This window comes from Gobio gobio, assembly GCF_949357685.1.
Source record: "Gobio gobio genome assembly, chromosome: 24".
NCBI classification, from domain to species: Eukaryota; Metazoa; Chordata; class Actinopteri; order Cypriniformes; family Gobionidae; genus Gobio; species Gobio gobio.
In genome coordinates this window covers 32228396-32249722 of record NC_137120.1, presented here as the reverse complement: position 1 = coordinate 32249722, position 21327 = coordinate 32228396, and the positions used below count along the sequence as shown (strand labels likewise).

The 21327-nt window shown below is 37.3% G+C and overlaps 3 protein-coding genes across 4 annotated transcripts; 2 read left to right on the top strand and 1 right to left on the bottom strand.

Moving 5' to 3' along the window:
- Positions 1-1381: 1381 nt before the first annotated feature.
- On the top strand, positions 1382-2973 carry LOC307120433 (mast cell protease 1; the record flags this gene model as incomplete). Its single annotated transcript, XM_079807463.1, has 5 exons — positions 1382-1439; positions 1521-1671; positions 1754-1892; positions 2457-2720; positions 2815-2973. The coding sequence occupies 5 exons, from the start codon at positions 1382-1384 to the stop codon at positions 2971-2973; spliced, it is 771 nt and encodes a 256-aa protein (XP_079663589.1).
- Positions 2974-3207: 234 nt separating this feature from the next.
- Positions 3208-9883, bottom strand: micos13 (mitochondrial contact site and cristae organizing system subunit 13). 2 transcript variants are annotated; one of them, XR_013815796.1, is made up of 5 exons: positions 9701-9883; positions 9292-9448; positions 8587-8638; positions 3750-4716; positions 3208-3647 (listed from the first exon to the last, which is right to left on the bottom strand). XR_013815796.1 is itself a non-coding variant. In XM_079807461.1 (4 exons), exons 1-4 carry the CDS (start codon positions 9727-9729, stop codon positions 4619-4621), a joined length of 336 nt encoding a protein of 111 aa, XP_079663587.1. In that variant the 5' UTR covers positions 9730-9883; the 3' UTR covers positions 3208-4618. The 2 variants fall into 2 exon arrangements, 1 of the variants encoding a protein (XP_079663587.1); XM_079807461.1 differs by having other exon boundaries at positions 3208-4716.
- A 373-nt stretch (positions 9884-10256) lies between these two features.
- Positions 10257-19339, top strand: hsd11b1la (hydroxysteroid (11-beta) dehydrogenase 1-like a). Its single transcript, XM_079806975.1, has 6 exons — positions 10257-10743; positions 13553-13683; positions 13769-13972; positions 17623-17716; positions 17800-17965; positions 18672-19339. The coding sequence occupies exons 1-6, from the start codon at positions 10656-10658 to the stop codon at positions 18853-18855; spliced, it is 867 nt and encodes a 288-aa protein (XP_079663101.1). The 5' UTR covers positions 10257-10655; the 3' UTR covers positions 18856-19339.
- The last annotated feature ends 1988 nt before the right edge of the window (positions 19340-21327 follow it).

Below are 21327 nucleotides of genomic sequence, written 5' to 3'. Positions count from 1 at the left end.
TATTAGCAAGGTAAAAAAGCTTTACATTGCCAAAGCATTGGCAGAGCTCTGATCCAATTGCGTTGAGCATTGTCAGGCAACAATGGGCAGGCAGTGATTGACAATGCCGTTGTGTATTGTCAGATTAACCGTACCTGTTCTTGACAAGCGCCAGATTAGAAAATAAGTGCTCCCCCCAGCATTGGTGACAGGTGTTGTGCCAAATTCTGACCCCCGCGGCAGATTATTACCCCCCTGAGTCCCAGTATAGGTTTAGAATTAGGCAAACAGTTAGTGGCCTCAACAAGGGGGTGATAATTGGGAAGAGTTAAAATTTGGCACAACACTAGTGTGAAGTGAGTTTACAACTGAAACTGACGTAGGAAGGGATGATGTAAGATTATCCATCATGGGCGCTGTACTCGTCAATAGAGACAGAGCGACACGCGTCATAATCTGAAGACCACGCCCACCTGGGGGGAAAACAATCAAACGCTCTCCATTGACTTTGCATTGCGCGAGGCTGCCTCCTTGTCATTTCGGACTTATAACAAAAAACAGAACAATGTATAAAAGCGGATATGTGACAAAGTGTACAAGCTAAACAAAACCCAGAACCAAAAACCCAGAAGTTTTATAAGCTGTTGACCCAAAAAACGAGCATTTAAGGACACAAAAGTGGATATAGGCCATTGAGACACGTTATATTACACTGAGAACTACGCCCACTGGAGGGGAACGTAATCGGTGACAGGAAATATAATATGTAAAACTGACATTTGGATATTTGACTTAACAGTGACAAGATGTTAAAATTGACCAATTCTTCCTACTGAAGCTTCACGTTTCATTGCCTTTATCCACTTTGGTCTCCTTAAACGCTCGTTTTTTGGGGTCGGCAGCTTATAAAACCTTATTTCTGTGTTTTTTAGCTTGTTTGCTGTACACTTTGTCACATAGCAGCTTTTAGACATTGTTCTGTTTTATTGTTATAAGCCCGAAATGACCAGGAGGCAGCCTCACTCAATGCAAAGTCAATGGAGAGCGTTAGATTGTTTCCCCCCCCTGGTGTGGGTGTGGCCTAAATACGCTCTGTCTCTATTGTCTGTTATTTTAAAACCTCTGCCCAGTAACACTAATAATTCCTAGAGTACTGTATAAATGGATTCATCAGAAAACAAAAAAAAAAAAAAAAAAAACTGAGCCTACAGCCCAGGTTACCCTACCACTGCCTAAAAGGTTTGCGTTGATATGCTGGAGAAAAACGTATTAGTATCAAACTGTGGAAAAGGTAGCAAAATTCATCAGTTTGCGTCATCTCTTTCTGTCAGGATGCGTCATGCCATGTGGTGGAGCCATATATATACGACTGTGGTGGTCTCACCAGCAGCGTCTTTTCAAGATGACTGCAGCGTACAGCCTGTTCCTCTCAGTGGCTTTGACAAGCCTAACACTGACTGGTTAGTAAAATCATGCTTTACTGATAATACAATAACTGAACTGCTTCTGGTTAACTCAGACTTGCATCGTCTTTGATTTAGGTTCATTTGGAGCTGATATCATCAATGGCAAAAAAGTTAAGAAGAACTCCATGCTTTACATGGCATCAGTTCAGATTGATGGAAAACACAATTGTGGAGGATTCCTGATCGACCCGAGCTACGTTCTGACTGCCGCACACTGCGATAAAGGGTATGTTGGTTACAGTTAAACTGGGATATGTTTGGTGATCAACAAAACCGTTCACTAATCTGCAATTGTGTTCATGTTAAAGAGGCAACATGACTGTGATCCTGGGCACCCACAACATCAGCCCACAGGCGGCGAATCGGACAAGATATACAGTGCAACATAAACATAAGCACCCATCTTTCAAAAACGTGGAAACTGGCAATGACATCATGCTTCTGAAGGTACAATATTTCATAAGATTATGTATTGTATTATAAAATATTAAATAATTATTATTAGGTTATAATTTAAATACAATTAAACAATTTTATATATATTATCATTACATTCTAAAATAAAGTTAAAATATATTTTAAGAATGTATTTATTTTGTTTATATTAAAATAGATCTATAATATGTATTATTACATTGTAAAATTAAATACAAATATTTAATTATCAATTTATATAATTTAGAATGTAATTAATAATAATAATAATAATAATACATATTTAACTATCCATTTATCATTTAATTATAAGTTAAATAATATAAATGTGTGTGTATATATATATATATATTTTTTTAATAATATCAAATTGTATTATAAAGTAAATAATATAAAATATATAATTAAATATTTTGCATTTTATTTTAAATGTAATAACATTATATAATAATAATAATAATAATAATAATAATAATAATAATAAATACATTAAATTATACTTTTATACTTTAATAATAAAGTAAGGAATTGTAAAAAGAATAACACTAATGGCACTTTTCTTGTATGTAATTCTAGCTGTCCAAGAAGATGAAAACTGGCAGAGGTGTGAAAACCATCACAATCCAGAGCAAGGGCAAACCACTGAAGCCTAAATCCAAGTGTCAGGTTGCGGGATGGGGTAAAACCGAACAGCATAATGTGGTGGACGATCTGCTGGTGACAGACGTGTCGATTATCAACTTCCCAATCTGCCAGAATATGTGGGACAAAGTGTCAGTGAAACTCCCTCACAACGTCCTGTGCGCTGGGGGCTTCGGGACCAAAAGTGGCGCTTGTCAGGTACGTCTACAGCAACCTTTTGGTCAAAGTTCCTAATTTGCTATTCTATTTTCTTCTGAACGCAATTGGGAATCAATCTGCATTGTTCTTGCAGGGCGATTCAGGTGGACCGCTAGTGTGCAGTGGGAAAGCAGTGGGTGTCGTCTCTTTCAACTACAAGGGCCGCTGTGACTACCCAAATGTTCCCAATATTTACACTGAAATTTCAAAGTACAAAGACTGGATCAAGAAGGTGATCAATGGAGGTGCCTGATGCCTTTGAAACTGAATTGTATTGTAGTCGTGTTGTTTAATCAGACGTCATTCAGTCTCATTTTGCTGTTTCTTAGATGGTCACAAAAATGTTTTCGGGGGGAAAAAAGGGAAGAAATCGAAAAACGTAAGCCTTTGAAACTGATTTGTACTGTTGCGCAGTTCACTAAACAGATTTTATGGTGACGCGTGAATGCTACCTGTCAAAAATGCTCAATAAAAGCTCAATAAGCAATGACTCTGCATTTCTTTATTTCTGAAGTGCCACTTCACAGAGACTGAAACCGCTCAAGGGCTGTTTGAAACTCAACCACAGCTAAAGTTCACAGACATCACCACATCCTATAAGTTACACAATAGTCTTGTTAAACTAAAATAGATGCAGCACTGGGGGGGGGGGGTTACGGAGTTAGAGAAGATACATAAACTCCAAAAATAAATGTATAAAGTGTCTCTATAGACAATTTTTCTGTTTCTTAGACGGTAACAAAAACGTTGTGTGTGGGTGCATGAGGTTGAAAGAAAAAAAAAAATAATAATAATTCACCCAAAAATGAAAATTCTGACATTTACTCACCCTCATGTTGTTCCAAACCTGTATGAGTTTCTTTCTTCTGTTGAACACAAAAGAAGATATTTTGAAGAATGTTTGTAACGAAGCAGATAGAGCAACCACTGACTACCATAGTGGAAAAAAATACTATGATAGTCAATGGTTGCTCTATCTGCTTTGTTACAAAAATTCTTCAAAATATCTTCTTTTGTGTTTAGCAGAACAAAGAAACTCATACAGGTTTGGAACAACACGAGGGTGAGTAAATTATAACAGAATTTTCATTTTTGGGTGAACTATCCCTTTAACTAGGCCAAGATGCACAAACCCTGCATTTTTGTTCCACGCACATACATGTGGCCGCACACGTTGTGTTACCAGAACATGTTAGATTAAGATCTAACATGTTCTGGAAACACAACGTGTGCGGCCACAAAAAAAAACCTTTCAAAATGAGTCAAGACGTGCAGAAAGGGGTCCATCTTGACACAAATGCAGCATCACTCGCTGTGGTAAAGCTGAATAGTGTTACTAAGAAATGCTTTTATGTGGTTAACAGATCATTTCCTAGATCAACTTCAATTGTCTAGAACAGATTCACGCAGAATAACTACATCCCTCAAAATATTTGATATGATTTATTTTACATTAGACAGAGCAACATGAGATTATATACAAAACTCAGTTGCAGTCCATTTGTGCCTATATAAAAGGAGAATTTAGGAGTCCAGAATGCCAGAACAGACCATTTCCAGGAAGGGATTTCTCAAATAAATAAAAGAGCTGAACAACAATATACATATAGAACACGCTTATATTTTTATCTTCAAATTAGGATTCATCTCAAACCTTTACGACTTCAATATTAATGTTTCTGTCATTTCTGTAATCGAAAAGCACATGCGCAAAAAAAGGGAACATTTTGGTTTATACCATTATAATAGTCATATTTGAATTTTATAAACTCTTAATTGTTGTTCCTCAAAACTTAATGGAATTCAGTCCGACGTATGTGAGGGTGAAAACGCTTCTTGATGTGTGTCTTCTCCGCCGATGAAACTTTTCGATATGCTAACTTTGAAGGTCTAAATGTTCATTTTAAATGGTTTTTAATGTATTGCAGGCCTTGTTTGGTGTAGTCACTAACTGTGGACGGAGCAACAGATAGGCCGTGGATAGACTTCTGGACCCCTGAGTAAAAAAAAACGGAGTGATTACAAGACTACAGTACATTCATACATGTATTAAAAACTGATTATTTATATATATATAAAAAAACACACACACACACACACACACACACACACACACACACACACACACACACACACACACACACACACACACGCTGGTCATATAATTAGAATATCATCAAAACGTTGATTTATTTCACTAATTCCATTCAAAAAGTGAAACTTGTATATTATATTCATTCATTACACACAGACTGATATATTTCAAATGTTTATTTCTATTAATTTTGATGATTATAACTGACAACTAAGGAAAATCCCAAATTCAGTATCTCAGAAAATTAGAATATTATGAAAAGGTTCAATATTGAAGACACCTGGTGCCACTCTAATCAGCTAATTAACTCAAAACACCTGCAAAGGCCTTTAAATGGTCTCTCAGTCTAGTTCTGTAGGCTACACAATCATGGGGAAGACTGCTGACTTGACAGTTGTCCAAAAGACGACCATTGACACATTGCACAAGGAGGGCAAGACTGGCTGTTCACAGAGCTCTGTGTCCAAGCACAATAGAGAGGCGAAGGGAAGGAAAATATGTGGTAGAAAAAAGTGTACAAGCAATAGGGATAACCGCACCCTGGAGAGGATTGTGAAACAAAACCCATTCAAAAATGTGGGGGAGATTCACAAAGAGTGGACTGCAGCTGGAGTCAGTGCTTCAAGAACCATACGCACAGACATATGCAAGACATGGGTTTCAGCTGTCGCATTCCTTGTGTCAAGCCACTCTTGAACAACAGACAGCGTCAGAAGCGTCTCGCCTGGGCTAAAGACAAAAAGGACTGGACTGCGGCTGAGTGGTCCAAAGTTATGTTCTCTGATGAAAGAAAGTTTTGCATTTCCTTTGGAAATCAGGGTCCCAGAGTCTGGAGGAAGAGAGGAGAGGCACACAATCCACGTTGCTTGAGGTCCAGTGTAAAGTTTCCACAGTCAGAGGTGGTTTGGGGTGCCATGTCATCTGCTGGTGTTGGTCCACAGTGTTTTCTGAGGTCCAAGGTCAACGCAGCCGTATACCAGGAAGTTTTAGAGCACTTCGTGCTTCCTGCTGCTGACCAACTTTATGGAGATGCAGATTTCATTTTCCAACAGGACTTGGCTCCTGCACACAGTGCCAAAACAACCAGTACCTGGTTTAAGGACCATGGTATCCCTGTTCTGAATTGGCCAGCAAACTCGCCTGACTTTAACCCCATAGAAAATCTATGGGGTATTGTGAAGAGGAAGATGCGATATGCCAGACCCAACAATGCAGAAGAGCTGAAGGCCACTATTAGAGCAACCTGGGCTCTCAGAACACCTGAGCAGTGCCACAGACTGATCGACTCCATGCCACGCCGCATTGCTGCAGTAATTCAGGCAAAAGAAGCCCCAACTAAGCATTGAGTGCTGTACATGCTCATACTTTCATGTTCATACTTTTCAGTTGGCCAAGATTTCTAAAAAAATCCTTTCCAAGATTTCTAAAAATCCTTTCTTTGTATTGGTCTTAAAGGGTAACTAAACCCTAAACCAACTTTTTTTAGTTAATGATCTGTAATACTGGGGCTTTATTAATGCTGTTCATTGATTCGAGTAAATGTTTTGACATTTGAGTATAAAGTGTTTTAATTCTATAAAATATGGTGTAAAACCGCCAAAGTGCTCTTAAGGTTGAACAGTGGCTAAAGCAGTTGAATTTTCCTATTGGATGTTGTGGTACATCGTGACGTAGGATGGTACTTCCAACGGCTCACTATCCGCGCCCCTGGCACGAGCTCACCACGCCCTCAGAAATGTTTCCCCCAATCACATGATGAGAACTGCTTCACTCCAGTATGAACTGTCATGTTACATGAAGTAAACATTATGAATGAAACGCACTTGACACTTGCTTTAACATTGTATTGAAGAAAATACGGTTAAATAATGCAGTTGTCAGTACACGTCAGGCTTTTCTTGCGATATTATTGTCGCCCGTCATGTGTACAGATAATTTTCATACATGAGACGCGCTTTCAAACCCTGACACGCAAGTGGTTGCCTCGGTAACGAACAACAATACCGTTACGTGCTGGCGTATATAGTCTTAACTTATTTGAGGAAATCTGTTTATAATAGGCTTTTAGGTCTGAACTTATTGATTTAGTTAATTTGAATGAATATAAATCGTATGTATATCAGATATCTGATCTATTTTTAGTGGCATTCAGTGTAAGGATTTGATTGTTCATAGATTAGGTACGTTTTCTTGCGCTGCTGCAAACGCAGTTTGAGCCAGCGGCTCGCATTGATAAGGCTCCGGGTTTGTGTCTACAGACCTTTCACCCTCCTCCACTTCAGGTGAAGGTAGGAGAATGACCGCTCTGTTGCAAAGCTGGTGTCACTCCAGTCATTCTCCATCTTTGCGACTCTCGAGTCAGACAGCTGTCAATCAATCCGTCACTGCGGGTCTCAGGTGCACGCCCTCCGCTCAGCCCCGCCCTCGGTTCGTCCCCTCTGTCTTCGCTTGGCTCTGCCCAATTTTCCAGCATTTTTCAAAAATAACCAGTGGGTGGAGTTAAGCTCTGAGCAGGGGTTTAGTTACCCTTTAAGTAATATTCAAATTTTCTGAGATACTGAATTTGGGATTTTCCTTAGTTGTCAGTTATAATCATCAAAATTAAAAGAAATAAACATTTGAAATATATCAGTCTGTATGTAATGAATGAATACAATATACAAGTTTCACTTTTTGAATGGAATTAGTGAAATAAATCAACTTTTTGATGATATTCTAATTATATGACCAGCACCTGTATATATTTATATATACACACACACACACACCGATCAGGCATAGCATTATGACCACTTTCCTAATATTGTGTTGGTCCCCCTTATGCTGCCAAAACAGCCCAGACCCATCGAGACATGGACTCAACTAGACCCCTGAAGGTGTGCTGTAATATCTGGCACCAAGATGTTAGCAGCAGATCCTTTAGGTCCTGTAAGTTGCGAGGTGGGGCCTCCATGGAACAGACTTGTTTGTTCAACACATCCCACAAATGCTCGATTGGATTGAGATCTGGGGAATTAGGAGGCCAAGTCAACACCTCAAACTCGTGCTCCTCAAACCATTCCTGAACCATTTTTGCTTTGTGGCAGGGCGCATTATCCTGCTGAAAGAGGCCACAGCCAACAGGGAATACCGTTTCCATGAAAGGGTGTACATGGTCTGCAACAAACTGCGATGCACTGTGTATTCTGACACTTGAACCTGAGCATTAACATCTTGAGCAATATGTGCTACAGTAGCTTGTCTGTTTGATCGGACCACATAAGCCAGCCTTCGCTCCCCATATGAATCAATGAGCCTTGGCCGCCCATGTCCCCGTCACCGGTTCACCACTGTTCATTCCTTGGACCACTTTTGATAGATTCTGACCACCGCAGACCGGGAACACCCCACAAGAGCTGCAGTTTTGGAGATGACCCAGTAGTATAGTCATCACAATTTGGCCCTTGTCAAACTCGCTCAAATCCTTATGCTTGGCCTCTTTTCCTGCTTCTAACACATCAACTTGTTCACTTGCTGCCTAATATATCCCACCCACTAACAGGTTCCGTGATGAAGAGATAATCAGTTTTATTCACTTCACCTGTCAGTGGTCAAAATGCTATGCCTGATCAGTGTGTGTGTGTGTGTGTGTATGTATGTAAACAGTAGGCTCTTAGCATATATATACACATACACACACACACACACACACACACACACACACACACACACACACACACACACACACACACACACACACACACAGTTCCAAACAAATAAGCCATGATTTACCTGAGTTCCATGCATCTAGTGGGGAGAACTCAATTTTGGGCGTGGCAGGAAGCTAAAACATAAAATGATATAAAATAAAAATGTTATAACAAAGCGGCTAGAAATAACACATAATAATACTACACTAAGGCCACCATAAAAAAGTATTCAGGTTAGCATTACACACCAATTACAAAACTACATATTAACTACTGTTAAAAATTCTGAGGTCAGTACAATTTACTTATTTATTGTTTTATGTTTTTGAAAAGCATCCCCCAACTAGGCTACATCTCAATGATCTTAAAGATTTTTTTTTTTTTTTGGATGAACTATCATCCTTTACTCACCCTCATGTTGTCCCAAACCTGTATGAATTTCTTTCTTCTGCTGAACATAAAATATATTTTGAAGAATGTCAGTAATCAAACGGCTGACATTAACTTCCTTAGTATTTTTGGTTAAAAATCGCTTCTTTTTAGTTCAACAGAAGAAAGAAACGTACAGGTGTGGAACAACTTGAGGGTGAGAAAATGATGACAGAATTTTCTTTTTTGGGTGAACTAGCCCTTTAAACAGCAGTGTATTCCTTCCCTGCTGTCACATTGTTGTAAATGAAAGTCAGGTGAGGTTTAGTTGGTGACATCTGCCGTTCGTTATATGCATTTGCACTGCACTGAATGATGACACAGGCTCTACTTTCAGTTTCAATAATACGTTCAGTACCTCAAAGCCAAAATACTTCATCCACTCCTCCACAGCAGGTGGGATGGCTGCTTTAGCTCGGCTCAAGGCAACAGATCCCTCCTCGCTACCTCCAAGCAGTCCCGAATCATATGCCACATATAGGGCTCCTCCTGCAATGGTCACTTTTGTGGCAAACCTAAGATATACATAACAATTCAGTCATTCAATGTCAAAAAGCCACATTGAGGAGATGTCTGTTAGCATACTAGCTATCCTTAACCTTTATGTAAATGAAGACAGCTCTTCAAATACATGCTCATTTAATTTACAAGTAATAAAAATGTATATACAACTATAGAAAATATAATGCACAAAATAGGTCAGGTAACATGACATGTGTAAGCTAACTGCTAATTAGCTCCATGTAAAACATCGCAATGACACTTACTTGACTACAGGCAAAATCTTAGCAGCCATTGTCTTAAAAGCAATAGTATGCTAAAAAGCACAAAACTATGAAACAAAACCCAACTTGACTAAATATTTTGCTCTATCTTGACAGCGAGTTCCACTGACAAGGACATTTGCGCCAGGGGGAGAAACTGAAGGCAATAAAGTTGATTTTGAATGCGTAAGGCCGTTCGAAATCCGCACATTCGACAAAATAAACGTCGGAGGTATATACATATGTTATTTGTGTATTTTCATTAATAATAATTGTACAAAAATTAAATAGATAAATAAAAGTAAGCGTTAATAGACCACTTGGTTTTATTTATTTGTTGAAAGTGCCGCCATAACAACTCCGTGCACTTGTTCTCAGCCGCTGCTTCGGTATTATTAATAGTATCATTAAATATATATATATATATATATATATATATATATATATATATATATATATATATATATATATATATATATATATATATATATATATATATATATATATATATATATATATATATATATATATATATATATATGTGATGTTGTGGTTTTATGTGAACGGAATCTCTTTCCAATCCATACCAACGTCAATGTCAAATCGGATATCTAACTCAATAGCCTAGCCATGCAGAAGTTACTAAAAAAATGTATCCTTAATCATGACTTTCGGTTTATATTTCCAACGATTAACAACCAAATTCAAATAATTGTATACCCTAATAATAGGCTACTAATAATAGCATATAGTGTGCTTTTATTGCTCTCAAGATTATTTACACCACTAAATCAGATTGTACTTTGGTTTGGCTCCGCCTGTCTGAAACATAAAAAGTAGGATTTATACGATCCGGTTCTGCAGGTTCTTTGGTTATGTCGACTGACTTTTGACAGTTGATCAGTTCAAGTTCACATTCGGGAAGCTGTGCTGTCGCATCCTCCATAGTTTTACACAAATGAAGCTGTATGCAAAGTTACTGTTATTGTGCAGCATAGGCGTCGCTTTCATTGCGGTTCGATGGAGTGCTACGTCGTTTAATGAGGGTGAGTTGTTTTCTGTTTATCTGTGCTGTAATAAAATGTTATGTTCGTATAGCATATAATACCAGATTAAAGTCATGTGCAAGACCCGTGATAAGTCAGCCCAGGAGTTAGGAGGTATACATATTTCTGTATTCCTCTTATTTAGCAATATTTGTGTGCCTAATAGTAAATAGTTATAGGCCAGTGCCGGCCCGTGGCATAGGCGGAATAGGCAAATGCTAGGGGCGCCACCCATCCATAGGGGCGCCAAAATGTATTAATTATACTATTTTATTAATATTAATTTGAAATATTACCAAATAAAGCACAAAAAAACGTAACTAAGTCCCCCGCATCTTCCCGATCCACCTCATCAATCTCCCCCCGCCGATCTACTTGAAGTGCGTCAGAAATACAACGCGCGATCAGTTTATCATTAGGGGAATTTGTTGTGTTGCGTCGGCTCTCGCCGCATCCAACGCAGACAGGATTGCTTTCATTTTTTAGGGTGCTTGGCCGTTCGCTCCAGGTGTTGACACGGTGTAAGTTGCCTGAATATTTATGACGGATGGCCGAATTGAAGTGTCAAAAAAGACAGAAGCCCTCTGATGCAGGGAAGATAAGGGATACACTGCTCTTCTTAAAGTATTTGCGTCTTGTTTCTAGTCTAAATATCTAAAAATTCTTAAATCAAGGTGCATTACTAGATAAGTAAAATGACAGAAGATAATTTTCTTGTTTTCTTGAAAATAAAATCAAAATGATGTGAGTTTTTGCTTAAAACAAGCAAAATGATCTGCCAATGGAGTGAGAAAAATAATCTTGTTTCTGATTGAAATCTTGTTTCTGTCCCAAACAGAAATTAGATTATTTTTTCTCACCCCATTGGCAGATAATTTTGCTTGTTTTAAGCAAAAACTCACTTCATTTTGATTTTATTTTCAAGTAAACAAGAAAAATGTCTTATGTCATTTTACTTATCTAGTAAATATACCTTGATTTAAGAATTTTTAGATATTTGGACTGGAAACAGGAAAAAGATTCTAAATAAGAAGAGCATTTTTTGCAGTGTAAAGAAGTAAAGGGATGTCAAATAAATGAACAGTTTATTTAATTGCATAGTAGTAAAATAGTAATGTTTGCTAATTAATTCCAGTTATTTTTACCTTAAACTTTATGCAAGCAGCTGTTCTGGGTTCTCCAGAGGCCACAGTCAGTGTGATTTTGTAAAAAAAAAAAAAAATATTAAACGCATAATATCACTTTTTTAATAGCCTAATGTTTTTACTCTGCAGTTGTGCAGTTTTAAGGGGGTGTATAGCAATTTTAAAATGTATTTGCCGAAATTAGTAATGTTTATTTAAAATAGCAACATTTTATGTAAAATTCACATTAAATATCAAAATTTCTCAGTTGAATTCCTGGTGAAAACATGAAAATGCTCATAGTTTAGTGGAAGATTGCTGCCATCTACTGGAAAACAAACACTTTTGCTAGTTCTCAATGAATAGTTTGTGCATGAATGTTAGATGCACTCTTGCTCTTTGTGTTTAGGCTGTAATGTGGCATAGGCGCAATTTTTGTACAGTTTTACTATCATCAGCCTTTAAAAAAATAAAATAAAAAATAATATCATGAACATAATGACGGGACAGAATGGACTGGACATCATATAAAACAACAACAACAATAAAAATAAAACATCAATGCATTACAAAAATAAAACAGTACAAGTGTTTCCGCAACTTAGGCTGATAACGTGTAGTGCTTAACCTTGATACAAGGGGCACCAAGTCAAATCTTGCCTAGGGCAGCAAATTGGTCAGGGCCGGCCCTGTTATAGGCTATTTCAGGAAATTATAGTAAATAGCTATTTGCACTTTTGCAGACTATTATTTTATATTGCCTACCTTGCTGTTCTAATGTAATTCTGAAATAAACCCATTATTTCCCCTTTAAATTATGTTAATATGTTCCACAAAGTAAGCACTCAGAAATGTGATATTTATCCAATATACTGTAGTAAAGTTTGGAGTTTGACATCAGCAAAAATGCCATTCATCATTATCTTCTTGTGTCACTTAGAGACATAAAATCAGCTTTGTGTTGTGCAAGGCAAGATAACAGAAATTGGACATTAACAGAAATTATCTGAACAATTGCATATGCATAATGTCAGTTTATTACTTTATGTGCAAGTAAGTGGGTGAGTGTGTTAAAAGAAAAAAACATGATAACCCTACATGAACTTTGTAAACTGAATGAACAGGCCCATTCATAACAGTTTTAATATAGAGCATTGCAGTTCATCTCCCTCTAGGGTCATTGGAAATTGTTTTTCTCAAATTTCAACTCACGTGATATATTTCTACAACTGTATTTGATCAACATGACAATCAACATGACAATTCAGACAAAAATATATGTATAGTGAATATGGTTACCAAATATCCCACCAAGAATTAGTTAAGGCTTTTATTTAGCAGCCTACAGTGACATTTATACAATTAAGCGTCTCTGCCCCGCAGGTTAACAGCTGTACAAAGGACCTTGTTTTGCCCTCAGTATAATTACTGTTACCGCTGAGTGTTTGTCAGAGTACAGAGAGGCTATTGGATAAGTTTAATACATTTCTACCCTCAATGGACATGACTAATGGGAAAAGGCCATAAATAAAATCTTTTAACTAACTGATAGTGAGATAACCCAAGCACAGAAAGCTGGTTTTGTCATTTGACCTATACAACCATTAAACAACATTAAATACACCATTATGAGGCATTTATGTAATGATATTTAGTTAAGATTAAACTGTGATTTGTGTCTTTAGAGTCATTGAAAGGTGCCCGGGTGTTGGTGACCGGTGCCAGCACTGGCATCGGCGAGCAGTTGGCGTACCACTACGCCCGTTTAGGAGCCCAACTCGTTATCACAGCGAGGAGAGGAAATGTCCTAGAACAGGTCAATGGTGTTTTCTTCTTTTGTTCATCATTTATTTTTGATTGAAGGAGGTATGATTGTTTCGAAATGATTCATGTGACTGCAGGTTGTGCACAAGTGCCAGGAAATGGGGGCTCAAAGGGCCTTTTACATCCCTGCGGACATGGCGAGCCCCTCCGATGCCGAACGCGTGGTAGAGTACGCCATCGAACAGCTCGGGGGGCTGGATTTCCTGGTTCTGAACCACATCGGACCCAGTCCATACAGAATGTGGAATGGAGACGTGGAGCACACACGATGGCTGCTAGAGGTGTAGAATCTTTTTTTGGACAATCCACCTTATTCCTGACGAGCCTACTGCGTTTTTAATTGTATGGGTCGTACTTCCGGTTTGGGGAACTTCCATTCAAAAAGACTGAAACTAATAATTTAAAATCAAAAGGTTGCGCATCAAAAAAAGCTTATCCGTCAGTTTGACTGAATGAGCTGTTAACATGTTTTATTTTCAGCGTGACATGTTACAACAAGAACATTTCTTCAGTCACTGCATTCTCTTCCTCCTGATTATTTTCTTTTCCCCCTTTGCATTCCGCTGTAATAGCATGAAAGGGAAAACATATACTGCACATTTGTGGTCTGTTCTCCCGATTTAATTTACAATATATCCCATCAATAATTGTCTGGAATGCACAAAGAATCTCTTGTTTTTCTCCTCAAATACTCACGTCATCAACATTTTATTATCTGTCAAAATGATGGAAAACACTTTGATATAGTATCACACAATGCTGAAGTTAATGAACATTTTTGATTTAGGCAACGTATGTTACATATTACAAATATATTCCTACAGTGATATTTAACCCGTTCGTTATTGCTGTGGAAAGAATCATGCTTTTGGGCTTATTCATGGTCTGTTGGAAGTACCTTGTTGATGCTTTTACACTTTTAAATGTCCTCTTAATGTTCGATGGTTGAAGGGTGAGTAGAATAATATCATCGTTGTAATGTCAATAATGTATCATTCAGGGATGCAAACGGGTGAGGGGTAAAAAAGGTGAGAACATTGCGTGGATGGAGAAAACATTCTCAGAGGTCAGGTTTTTAAAAATATATATTTACTAGGGCTGTCAAAAGATTAATCGCATCCAAAATAAAAGTTTGTGTTTACATAATATATGTGTGTGTACTCACACAAGCATGTATATATTTAAAGGGGCTATATGCAACTTTTTCCCCAAAATAAACGTAACAATAGCCTTTTTATTTTACCATTTTTGACTCAAACATCTCCTGATGAGCATACTGACACCTTGTCCGCTCACAGTGGGTGCACCTATAAGCCTGTATCCTATTTTTCCTATTTTCTGTCGGGTCGGATTTTTCCCGCGCTGTCTGCGGATGTGACGTCACCACCACTGCGAGAGCGAGCAGAACATAAGAGCAGTTCTGTTTTTTGGCCACAGGTGTCAGTCGCGAGTTTAAATTTCAGAAAAACGCATATAGCCCCTTTAAGAAAAAAATATTATTTTTATATATAAAACATTTATATTTATATATATTATAGATTATATAAATGTATCTACAGTATATACATGCAAATATTTCTTAAATATATACATGAATGTGTGTGTATTTATTTATAAATAATAATTAACAGAGTACACACACATATATTATGTAAACACAAACTTTTATTTTGGATGCGATTAATCGCGATTAATCTTTTGACAGCCCTAATATTTACTTTTCATGCTCATTTCTAGTCACTATTAATTTAATAGTGACTAGAAATGAGCATGAAAAGTAAATATATGCCGACGTTATTGTACGCCAGTTAGATGGCCCTACTGTCGCCAACTCGAAATCTGATTGGCTGATTAAATCGGAGTGGTTAACTGATTGGTTAAAGCGCAAAGTTTCATTGCCATTCATTTTAAGCTAGCAGCGCCCGCAATATTGATTCTGAAGGCATCAAGGCAGATTTCTTTGACCTGGCAACACATGATGGCTGAAATATGATTGGATAATGATTCTAACATAAACAAATACTACTGGAAGCAGCGCAACCACGAGAAAAAGCTATGAAGTTAAGAAAATAGACTATTGGGAATAATTTAACACACATTTATGGAAAAAATATATAAAAATTGAAGTCCTAGCCTGGAAACGAATTCTGCCCCGGTACGGGTTGTGTCGACCCATTCGTTAGTCTTGTTGTTTGATGAGAAAAATATGAAATGTAGTTGCGATAAATGCGTTAAGAATCTGGAACTGAAGAAGAACCGATGACGGAATAGTTTGATCTTCGGCTGACCAATCAGCAGAAAGGGGCATATAATTCCCGCCCACATGTGGAAATCGAATATTCAATCTGTTTATTCATTTTTCTACCTCTGTACGAAAAATCAAGCTGAAATCTTGTTTTTCTGAGAAAATTAAAAACGCTGTTTTCTCATTTTTCTACTTTCAATATTAAATCAAAAAATGACTGAACGAATGATACACGGATTCTGAACGGACCCCCACCCCCCCCAAAAAAAACACTCTCATCGGATCTACGCAAATCTCGTAGGTGACCTATTTTGATCTTAAAAAGGTGATTTCTCACTGAAAGGTGAGGAGTTTGCATCTATGATACCCAGTTTAAAAAAAAAAAAAAAACGTATTGCGTTCATAGATAGCCTTTCCTTGATTGTTTACAGCTTAACGGAAGTTACACCCATAATTCGCGCAAAGCGTCATGGGGTGTAGGAATAAGGTGGATAGGGACTTCATAAAAGGCTAGTTCACCCAAAATGAGATTTACTCACCCTCATGTTGTTTCAAACCTGTATGATTTTCTTTTTTCATTGAACACAAAAGAAGATAGTTTTTGCATGATGTCCTGACTGCTCTTTTTAATACAATGAAAGCTGATGGGGACCAAAAAGAACGTACTGTAAAAGTAACCATTAAAAGGTAAAAGGACCTTTAAAGGGATAGTTCACCCAAAAATGAAAATTAGCCCATGATTTACTCACCCTCAAGTCATCCTAGGTGTATATGACAATCTTCATTCAGACGAATACAATCGGAATTATATAAAAAAATGTCCTGGCTAATCCAAGCTTTATAATGGCAGTGAATGGCGGTTTCTGTTTTGAAGTCCATAAAAGTGCATCTATCCATCATATAACTGCTCCACACGGCTCCGGGGGGTTAATAAAGGCCTTCTGAAGCATTTGTGTTTTGAAAAATATCCATATTTAAAATTTTACAAACTGTAATCTCTAACTTCTGCTAACTGTCGAGACTGGCGTTGACGCAACGTATGACGCAAGACGCTCCTGTGAGGATATGCTAGTTCTCGCGAGAACCAAGTTTTGTTTTGCTCCATCCTCTGCGCTTCCACGTTCGTCACCGGAACTTACGCTAAGCCTGCATCCTACGTCATCCGCTGGAATGCCAGTCTCTCGTGAAAGCGCATACGACAGTTAGCGGAAGTTAGAGATTAGTTTGTAAAGTTTTAAATATGGATATTTTTCTTACACAAACGCATCGCTTCGCTTCATAAGGCCTTTATTAATCCCCCGGAGCTGTGTGGAGCAGTTATATGATGGATATATGCACTTTTATGGACTTTAAAACAGAAACAGCCATTCACTGATTGTATTTGTCTGAAAGAAGAATGTCATATACACCTAGGATGACTTGAGGGTGAGTAAATCATGGGCTAATTTTCATTTTTGGGTGAACTATCCCTTTAATAGTAATGTAATAACTAATTAATAGTAGACCAATAAAAAAATTGTGAGTAGCTCTATAATTTCATTCAGACTATACTCAAATATGACACATCTGGTCTTCATGGTAATGTTTGGGTGAACTATACCTGTTACTTTTGATCCCATATGGTAAAACTATAACTGCAATATATGACTTGATTTGTCTTTCTTTCATTGTACACCCTCTTTATAGGTGAATTTTCTCAGTTACCTACAGATGGCTCAGAAAGCTTTGCCGACTCTTGAAAAGAGTAAAGGATCGATAGTTGTTGTGTCCTCCCTTCTAGGTGATTAAAACATGAAACTTTTCTCACAGCTGTAGGTGCTTCACCAAACGAACAAATGCTGGAATAACATCTGTTTTCCACAGGAAAAATCTGCGGCCCCTTTGCTTTGCCGTATGCCGCAACTAAGTTTGCACTCAACGGTTTCTTTGGAGGCCTCCAGCATGAGCTAGCAATGCAAAAAAGCAACGTGTCCATAACCATCTGCATACTTGGACTGATCGACACGGAGAGCGCTATGGAGAAAATCAAGTCAGTACAAACTAACATCAAAGTCTGTGGTTCTTTATGCTAATTCATTAATAGTTAGCTTTATCTGGTGGTGCTACTGTAGCTCAGTACAAGTTAGGCTACTAAAGAACAAATGGGCTGACAATGTCATGAATAGCAGTTGTTCACTTACTTATGGAGCTCATAGTTTGGTAACACTTTATTTTGATAGTCCACTTTAGACATTCTACTAACTATAAGTAACTTTGCAACTACATGTCAACTAACTGTCTTTAGAGTATTTGTAGACTGTCTGATTAATATTTACTAAAACTTTATTTTGTTGGTCCCCCAACAGACATTCTACTGACTATAAGTAACTTGGCAACAACAATTCAACTTATTCTACTAACCTGAACCCTAACACCTAACCATAACCTACCAGTCTACTGACAGTCAACTAATACTCTAATGACAGTTAGTTGACATGTAGTTGCAGTTACTTATAGTTACTTATATATAAGTTAACTATAAGTTACTTATAGTTAGTAGAATGTTTAAAGTGGACTATCGAAATAAAGTGTAACCCATAGTTTTGTACCCAGACAGCAACATAGTGTCGGGAATGACGGGTGGAATCCACCACATGTACACTATGTTGTTCTCTGGGTAACAATCCATATCTCACATGACCGCTCGAGTTCCTGATAAAAGACTCATTCTTCATATCTCTGATTTTTTAATGCAGAGGTTACATCAATATGACCGCCTACCCTGCCCAGGATGCCGCCTGGCACGTTATCGAAGCTGGAGCAACTCGACAGTCTGATTCATTTTACCCCTGGTACACCTTCTATGCCTCTTTCTTCAGGGATTGGTTCCCCTGCTTAAGAGATCAGGCAATTCAAAACTCCTACACATATAATCCATAAATTAATAAGGAACCAATAACTGAAAGCTGACAGTTCCTTTGGAATCATATGTGGTTAGTGCACCACAAGCTCTGGTGCTCCTGAGGGTGATGAGAGGACTTCTTCCAGATGTAGTTGAAGACCAAAACATAAAACATAAAAATTAGCATTCAACCTGTTTTAACCGAATTTAGTCTATTAAAGATGGTTTAAGTGTTTTATAGTACATTAATCAAGGAATTATTGCTGCTGTGAGGATTACAAGTTTAAACGGGTCAATTTTACCATGTCTGTTAACTGTACTGTTCATAACTGTATGCCTTTTTTGAAGATCTAATTAATTGTTTGTAAAGTCTGAAACCATCAACGTTTTTTCCTCTATGACTGTAAAGAACTCTGAACTTACCTTTTTCTAATCAGTCACTTACCATCTACCTGACCTATTTGCTGACTCGAAAATCTGGTAAGCCTATCAGACTTGACAATAAAGATTTTCCAAATGCTTGCCGCTTGAGTTGTATTGCTGATAAAAACCCAACATTTAGAGCTTACAACATTTGATAACGAGTGTGATGTTAAAGACAACGCTGTCGCGCGCTGTCTCATCCCGTCACTATAAATGAATTATGCAAATCAGGAAAATCTGCGAATACGAAAACTGCTCTCTCTCTCTCTGAGGTAACATATATATATATATATATATATATATATATATATATATATATATATATATATATATATATATATATATATATATATATATATATATATATATAACAGCAGATATTACACTGTTTCGAAAGTATAACCATAACATTAAGTTACATTCAATCCCTGTCCTCGGAATATGAGGGTTATTTTCTTTACCTCAAGCATAGCCTACTGTTTACTTTGGATGTTGTAACACAATATGTCCGGAAGAGGGCAGCAGTCTCTTGATAGTAGCAATTGTAGTAAGTGCACATGTTCTCCATTCACCGTTTGACCAGTAGGTGGATTGCTTGTGTGACCGCCAAGAATCAATATTAAGACTTTTCTCTTTTGAGTGAGTCCTTCATTAGAAAGATGCTCCACATTAATTCCCTGCAATTACCAGGGTTGGCTCATAATATACTGAATTCACCAAAGAGCTATGAACTGAAATGATGCCAGGCTGTATCAATTCTCATGTAGGGCTACTTGACTGGGTTTAAGAGGAAAAATCAAAAGCCAGAACCGCCTCCTACTTAACGTGGACTGCCTTACGCATTACGCATAAGCTATCTCTTTTTACTCACACTTTCCCCTTCTTTCTCAGACACACACCCACACATGCCCGCATACACACTCATGATGGGGCCTCCGGGGGGAAGGAGCAGGCCCGGCTGCCTGGGATAGCAGCCAGTAACACCTGCAACAGATTAGAGCTCCTAATGCTGAGCAATAAATCCCCCACCCTCTCCTGCATCACCATGAACATGAACTGCAAATCTATCTATCTATCTATCTATCTATCTATCTATCTATCTATCTATCTATCTATCTATCTATCTATCTATCTATCTATCTATCTATCTATCTATCTATCTATCTATCTATCTATCTATCTATCTATCTATCTATCTATCTATCTATCTATCTATCATCTAGAAGAAGCATGATTCGTAAAATAACTGTTTGGATCTTTTCAATAAATCAGTTAAATCAGTTCACAAAACTGGTTTGAATGATTCCATTCGAGTCAACACACTGTCTGTCTAATTAGGTACTGATCTAAGTCTGTTTTTACTATATCTCCAAAAAAATAAATAAAAAGATTCAACCTCCAAAATCCAACCTTTTACATTCTAAAAAGACCCCGATGTCTCCAAATTACATCTGAATCTATTAACAGTACTGCTGTTGTTCTGGACCTATGATGTCCTGTTCACTGTGAGAAAGTACTACCCTTACGGAAAAAAAAGTGTACTTCAAGTTCATTTTATGAAGTATACTTAAGTAATGTTCAAGTATATTTGTTAGTATACTTTATGAAGTATACTAATATCAATGTGTACTAGTAGTAAACTTGTAAGTGTACTATTTCAATGCTGCTAGGGACTAAATTGGCCCACTTTAAATATATAAAAGTATACGTTTAAGTGTACTAAGTGTAACAGAAGTGCACAACTAGGTTTCTCATTTGTACTGCATCTGTAAGTGAACTAATAAGTACACTAATAGTTTACCATTTAAATTTTTTTTAGTTTGTGAAAGTGCACTTTGAAGTGTACTCTAGGTAAACTACTAGTTAAGTAGTTTATACTGCAAGTATACATTATACATATATTATAGTTTACCATTTATATATAATTTTTGCACTTTCAGTATACTACTATGTTCAAATATAGATATAAATTTTTTTATACTTGATTTTAAGTAAAATCTTGAAGTAGATTTTAAGTAAATTCCTATGTACACTACCAGTGCACTAGCCTACACTAAAATTCAGATACGCAGAATAAGGATAATATC